The sequence below is a fragment of the Perna viridis genome, chromosome 9 (assembly GCF_037379345.1).
Source record: "Perna viridis isolate PV_CMFRI_1.1 ecotype Kerala chromosome 9, ASM3737934v1, whole genome shotgun sequence".
NCBI lineage: Eukaryota > Metazoa > Mollusca > Bivalvia > Mytilida > Mytilidae > Perna > Perna viridis.
The window spans coordinates 3,356,338-3,363,736 of NC_142453.1; the positions used below are offsets into that span (position 1 = coordinate 3,356,338).

Below are 7,399 nucleotides of genomic sequence, written 5' to 3' on the forward strand. Positions count from 1 at the left end.
TTGTCACGTTTTATATTTTCCTTATATCTTAAATTACGTTGTATTGTTACATTTGATGTATTCTACATGTAATTTATATAAAAATGTGAACAAACCTTTGTAGGAAATGGCTTTCCTAGGTATGCTCAATGAAATCACAACAGTGGTGGCTCTTTTAACGATCACTTTTGTCAATGCTCGAAAAACGATAAATGCAAAATCAATGGAACATAATTCGGACCTTCGCTGATTTTGTCTTCTATTTGCTTTGCCAGACCGGAAAAAGTGGGGAGGAGTCTATTTGGGAATCTTAAGCATGAACAAAGGATGAATGAAGCAGAAAGGGTCTGTTTAAATCAAGATACATCAAAACCAAAATGCGCCTACAGGAGAATAGCAATTATAGGAAATTTGTTAATTGCAGACTTAAAAAGACTTGAAAATCATCTGAAACTGAATCCTGGCTTAAAAAATACTGAAGAAATATATATCAACCTTCTTTCCACGTGGTACATGGATCAAGTGTTCTTAAAACTTTATTGTGGTCCGGTTGATAAAAACAATGTTCAACCAGTTGTTCAGTGGAAAACTATGGCAAAATGGAGCAATTATTTATCATCCCGACAAATATTTTGTACATGGTCAAAAGCTTTACACATTAATGTTGCAACGAACTTGCGACAAGAAGTGAAGACAATCTGTGATAAAAAGGAAAGTGAACCAATTTGTCGCCTAGAGTCTATTTTTGATTTAGTTGACAAAATGGAAAATCTTTGCTCCATGGTTACTGAAAGTAATTGGAAAATAACGTCAAATAAATTTAAATATCTTAAGTCTGCAGCATATATCAATTTCTTTAGTTTAAGATCTAAAATGCCTCCAGAGATAAGCAACATGTATGCCAGCGATACGTCGAAATCTGTCATAAAAAAATATCTTCAGGAGATTTTCGAAAAATTATATTACGATTTCAGAGCCAACGACCTGTCTTTGGCAAAGGATCTCTTAGACGTTTTGCCAAAATCAATGTACCTACCATGCGAGTTCATGGCCCGATTCCCATCGTTTGAGTGGTTAATCTGTTCGACTGCAAAATAATTTGACGAGCTTCGTTTTTACATAAAAACGTATGTCAATAAATATGTAGAAAATCGTCGTCATAAATTTTTAATTTCGAATATTGATTTGCGTGAGTACATTAAAAACGTAAAAATTTCCCAAATAAAAGAATTAGCGGAAAAGAATGCGGTCAGCTTGCAGGTCGTAGCAGCTGATATACAAAACAACGTCCAGGAGCGATTCCAGCAACTAGGGACCTACTTCAGAAATGTGGCCACTTATCAACAGAACAAGTTTAACGCCGATGTCGATTATCTTAAAGGGCGTATTACAATGTACAAGAAAAGGTTGGATAGCAACAATGAGCAGTTACACACAAAGCTGGTTGACCTTATGGCCTTTTTTGTCGGAACATCTTTTTCTGATTTATCACAAGCAGTAGCTAAGATGGCAATAAGGGCAGCCAAGGCAGCAAACCCTTTCAAGTGGCTGTTTGATAGTGGGAATGCTGATGAAATATTAGAATCGACAACTGAGATAGCAGAAGTATCTAGACGTCTGATTGAAGCAATAAGAAGTGCTGTACATTTCAGCAGTCTTCTGTCATACACAAGAGGCATCAGCATAAAAATTAACAAAAATCAGAAAATGATAAAAACTGTCAAAGACATCATTGACAATGCTCAACTTATCATAAAATCACATGGGGATCAATTTAAGGAACAACAGTCTTTTTTTCTTGAAGAATACAGAAATTATGAACCAAGCGTTACCAAAGAAGATTTAGCCAAACTAGATTCATATTGGGATTTATTTATTGAAGGCATATGCGAGGGCATTGCATCATCCAGCAGCATAGCTGCAAATGCAATTAGAGGAATAGGTAATACGGCAGGGAGGTGCAGGGAAGCTAAAATGCAAGCTTCACAACTTGTTGCAACGCTAGAAGAGATATATGAGCTCCAGTTTGAACTAATGGAAACCATGGCAAACTTAATGGGCAGTCTTACTCAAATACAATGTTCTAAGATTTTAGATAGTGGTGCAAGAGTCGAATACCCTGAGAAATTATCAATAAAAAACATTCAAATCCTAATGGCCATTTCTTCCATGTCTTATGACATACTTCAAACCACAAATGTTGAAAATCTTTGTAATAAAATGGAGTATATGGAAGGTAGAAGACCAACATTGTGCAATGGTTTAGCAACAAATATTGACAAACTTCTAGCACTAAGAAATCCTAAATGTCAATACGACTTTAAATTTATGACTATTACTTCTTCCCAGTCAAGCAGAACTCGGAATTTTTCATTTGATTTAGAACGACTGTATAAAGGCCAAACCGTTGGCTTCCAAATACCGAACAGTAAATGGCTGATGGACCATGCGAACATTTTACCATCACAAAGAAATGACATTATTTACCTTGCAGCTTTGGAAATTTTTATGCCAATTAGTAGTGAAAGAGCACGAAGCGTAAGTCATCTAAAGTAATGAAACATGTTGTTTTTAACAATTTATGTTCTTTCAAAAACAAGTATTTAAACATCATTTTATATTCTGACTGAACAGAAAAAAGTTTATATCTTTATATTGGTAATGAGGCAAATTAGTGTTTATAGATAATATGATCAAATCCAATAAACATTGTGAGTCAAAACCCCCAAATTTGTCAGGAGAGTGTCGTTCAAAAAACAGGAATAACATCAGTTGATATACAGACTTTTCTTCTTATTTCTTTGAATATGATATCAGCTCATCATGTATACACCAACACAACAAAATATTGTTTTGAGGTTCAGGTGAAAGTTTCATAGGTTACACAAATGTCAGTTTTAAAATATTTCTACCAAAGATATAAATACAAATTCTCTTTCAGTATCAAGGGATTATTACATGATTTTAAATTTTACATTTCAATCCACGAGCTTCAGCAAGCGGTTGAAACCTAAAATTTAATTATCGAGAGTGGAGAAATCTTGTCATCCCCGAGTGCATTGGAGGAGAATCTGTTTCTCCCAGTGGAAGAAAAAATAATAACTCCTCCTAGGAATATAACAATTTTTGTCATGTTTGTTAAAGGTCAGGGTCCACGTTACACCAACAAATGTAGACAACAAAATTCAAGAAGATTCAAATATCAACTATATTATACTTCCATCAAAGACTATTGCGGACACATCTTACATAGAAGGCCATGGTAGTAGATGTCGACAATCGAAGATATCGAATCCATACTTTACTTGTGGTCGAAATAATCGTCCGGAATTCCCAAAGATATGTCCAACTTCACAAGGTTTGTTGTCAAAATCGTGGTTAGCAATCAAATTAATTCAAATGAAAAATATATTTAGAAACTCATATTTTTTTAATATGATAGTTGAACCTTTTGCAAATTCTGCAAGCTTTTTCACAAAAATATTTTGTAACTTAAAATTAAGGAAAAAAGTAAAATGTACAGCAACCTGTAGGCTAAATAAACAAGCAACCATATATAATACTGAAAAAAAGTATAACACCATAACATTTGTTAACTGTCGTTCTAATTGTACAACATCTCTCCGATGGTATAAATTTTGTTGCAACGTGCACCGTGGTGTGAGGGTTTTCTTGCCAATCATTGAGGACCCATGGGTGGCCTTGTGCTGACATTTTTCATTCTCTTGAGGTTGTCTCTGTCACATTTTCATTATAGGCCTATGAATTATGGCACTCACGAATCCGAGTCTCCAATATTTCATAGAATAGAAAGTTTACCCAATTCAAGAACTGTATGACTAAATTTGCCATGCTGTTTCCATAAGTGTAATATCCATTTGAACATGTTTTTCCAATATTTGATATACAGTGTTATTGCTTGATATTGGGAAATATTGTCCCAACGGGAATTTTATTTTGCTCGAGCCTGCGAGTGTTATAGATATTCTACGAGGAATAATATTTTATAACATTTATGCAAAAACCTCTTTACTCTATTTCAGATATTACTTGACTTGGTAAACATTATTTTGTATTTCATTCTTATCAGATAGAAAAGACGATGAAACGCTGCTTCCCTCAATCTATTCCAAGTTTGACATACGACTCGAGGGCTACGAACAGCTAAATATCAGTAAACCGACGACGGTTGTTCCTATACATATTGGAATTAAGATTTGCACCGTAGCACCATATGAACGTAGCTCTTACAATCAGTTAACAAGCCATACTGAAAGGTACATTTATTTATGTTAAATAAATTAACAGGAAAGGATTAGGAAAAACCTTTTTTATAATATAACTATTTGAATAAATGTTGAAAACTGTCCATAAAACATCGGCAGAAGTAATAGTTGTGATAATTAAAAAGTGGAAGTTTACGTTCAGCGATTTGGAGAAGAGGCAGATAGGAATTGAGTACTAACTGACGAAAGGTTGAACAAGTGGACATTATCGTAACTTTATATTTCTCACTTTTTCAGCATTAACAGCGTGAAGATAGATCTGAATACATGATTTTTCCTTGAATATGACGGATGAAATTCAACTTTGTCTGATATTGGTTGTTAAAATCTACATATTTTCATTCCAAATTAAACTTCTAAATGACAATTACACTGAATTTCATTATTAGAGGTTTAACCTTACGATGTTATACATTTCCAACAATATTTCACTTAGCTGGCGGTAATCCAATGTAATTAATTGCACCTCCTTACAGGCGAAGTTCTAGGAGTAAATGTTGCCCGAACGAGAACCAGTTTTTTTCTGAAAGAACATTGAAATGTGAAAAGTGCCCTATTGGATCAAAGAGCTATTATAACAGTCTGTTTTGTGGTATGTTAATACCCTGCTTGCACTTGCGCAATCATTGTGATAAATGGGTCGCTTTTCATTGAATTAATTGATTGTAATTTTTTGCTAAGTTTGAAAACGACAAACTCAATAAATCTTCTTTCAAAAGACAATAAATATTTAGCGTACTACATATGAACACAAAGAAAAAGAATATTTCGTCAAACTGTTAGGCAGGTTTATCGCCCACGTAAAAGCAGTTGTAAAACGTGTTGCGTGCAAAAGTAAACTAATACATATAGCTTTCGTAAAAGCTTGGTTTTAATGTAAATTATCAGGATTTAAACTATTGGATAATTAACTATGAATAGGAACCAAATCGATAAATGACCCAAAAATCGCATTGATATTGAACTTGTTCAAAATAACAGTTGTATGACACATGTGAAATATAGATTTTGACCAACAATTGAAGGAAATGATCGGGCTGACAGATTACCGATGGTAATGTCAAAGAGGACCGTAATTTGTTGGTTTGTGTTTGGCTTATCTTTACGACCTTGCGCAGCTACTTACTATTATTATATGGAAAAGAATAACAAATATAGTAACTACCCATGTTAAAATAAGCATAAGGCGCGGAGTCGAGGAAGTATTTCTTACAAAGTATATAGTCAGAAAATCTACTAACTTATACACTTATTTATTTAAATTCTTATGCATAATCTACAATTTCGGTGTACTTTTTTGTTACCAGATGACTTTAAGCCTACAAGTATTTTAAATCTGGTTTAATAAAGGGATCAATTTTAATACATTTCGGTTCATTGTTTTGTGTTACCATGTGTTTGTAAACGTTAAACTACGCTTTGAAATAAAAAGATAATAGTTTTCTTTAATGTAATCTCAAGTTAGATATTGTTTCCTTCTATTCAAGGTGAGGTGATCGAGATTCAATTTCCAGAAAACATTATAGAAGATCTATCATACAACGATGCAGTCCGTCTTTGTCAAAGACATGGATCTAATATTGCTTCCCGACAGCTTTTTCTCGAAGCACGTCGTCTAGGGCAACAATCGTGTGTTTGTGGTTGGTTAAAAGGGTCCACTGTTGATTCCCTTACAAGCAGAAATGACTGCAAAAACAACAAAAAATATTGCAATGAGACTATGGTAACAAGCGCTGTCCATTGTGCAGCAGTGTTTGTCGCTTGATTTATAGCTTAATGTTATAGTTTTTTTATCAAACTATTGTATCAATTTTCAAAATTGTGTCATCTTTTATTAGCACTTATGCACTGTTTTCTGGGCCTTTTTATAATATAAATTTTAGTATACATATGTTTCAAGTATTAGGAAGTATAGACAATAATCCATCAGATTTGTTTTAAGTTTTAAGCAATTAAATCCGCTGTAATGTTCTCTGATTAGAAGATCAATTGTACATTTTAATAAGGGATATTTGATTTCACTATCCGTCAATATCTGTCAAACACAAAATGCAATTCAAACATAACTACGAATTATGTATAGATACTTTAAAGTTGCGAACTAATTAATTTTTTTTTCTTGAAATTTGTTTTGATTGAATATGGAAGATTCCGGACTTGAATTATAATATACAACTCCTGAACGGTATAAAGTTACAATCAAAAGCACAAACGTGTACTGCTACCAATCCTTGTTACCGGAGAAAAAATGTCCTTTCTTATAACCATAGAATTCACTTTGTTTTTTATCAAACTACAATGATTTGATTACAAACAAAAGTAACACGATTTCATAGTTGATAAAAACATTGTCCATCATCTCAGACAAAACTAATTTATCTGACTGTGACGTCTGCAACCCTTTTTGATGTTTTGATGTTTGAATTAAATATTAGGCATGGATGTTTAACTTTTTCGTTTTATTTGAAATAACCTCAATGTTCGTGGTGCACACGTGAAAAAAACTGCTGATATACATTGTATTATGTGGTCCACGGAGGTAATTTCTTGATACACCGAAAAAATATAACAGTCTTTCTGCAAATAAATTGAATTTGTTTTTGAGAATATTTAAATTTTCCTTTTACAAAATGTACATCATTAAGTATCAAAGGGAAAGACCACCTTTGCATTAAGTTAGGCTCTTATGATAAATCATACCCACGTAAACAAAAAATTAAAAACCTTTAATGCAAAATGCGCTTTTATTAAATGCTAAAGGCTATGCAAAGTTCGAAATCCTTGAAATATAAGTGGACAGCCATCTTGCAGAACTCTCCTATCTGAAGGAAGATCATAGTCAGACTTTATTGATTTTTACCGGTAGCTTCCGATTGGCTCGTGACGTCACTAAGTCGGTTTGGTACTGATACAAGTACTGCAAATAATATGCAAATAAAAAAAATACTCGGTAAATATTTCTACGATCCTGTTTATTTAATCACCAAAAACATGACGACTTGTCAAGCTTACAATTGCACGAATAATAAAAGAAAAATGTTCTAAAAGTTTTTTTTTTTTTTTTTTTTTTTTTGTTTTTTTTTTACCAGCAACACGAACATTCTTCTGAAATCATGGAAGTAGACATAAGATTT

General features: G+C 33.1%; 1 protein-coding gene across 1 annotated transcript; it reads left to right on the top strand.

Annotated features, from left to right (window-relative positions):
- The first annotated feature begins 264 nt into the window (after nucleotides 1-264).
- Nucleotides 265-4,343, top strand: LOC148606135 (uncharacterized). Its single transcript, XM_088546665.1, has 3 exons — nucleotides 265-2,517; nucleotides 3,124-3,337; nucleotides 4,070-4,343. The coding sequence occupies exons 1-3, from the start codon at nucleotides 1,372-1,374 to the stop codon at nucleotides 4,273-4,275; spliced, it is 1,566 nt and encodes a 521-aa protein (XP_088402791.1). The 5' UTR covers nucleotides 265-1,371; the 3' UTR covers nucleotides 4,276-4,343.
- The last annotated feature ends 3,056 nt before the right edge of the window (nucleotides 4,344-7,399 follow it).

Excerpts from the sequence above, each read along its gene's own strand:
- LOC148606135 (XM_088546665.1), top strand. The coding sequence starts at position 1,372 with ATGTACAAGAAAAGGTTGGATAGCAACAATGAGCAGTTACACACAAAG. Across the intron at positions 2,518-3,123 it reads GTAGTGAAAGAGCACGAAGC|GTCAGGGTCCACGTTACACC; the intron begins GTAAGTCATCTA and ends TGTTTGTTAAAG. Across the intron at positions 3,338-4,069 it reads GATATGTCCAACTTCACAAG|ATAGAAAAGACGATGAAACG; the intron begins GTTTGTTGTCAA and ends CATTCTTATCAG.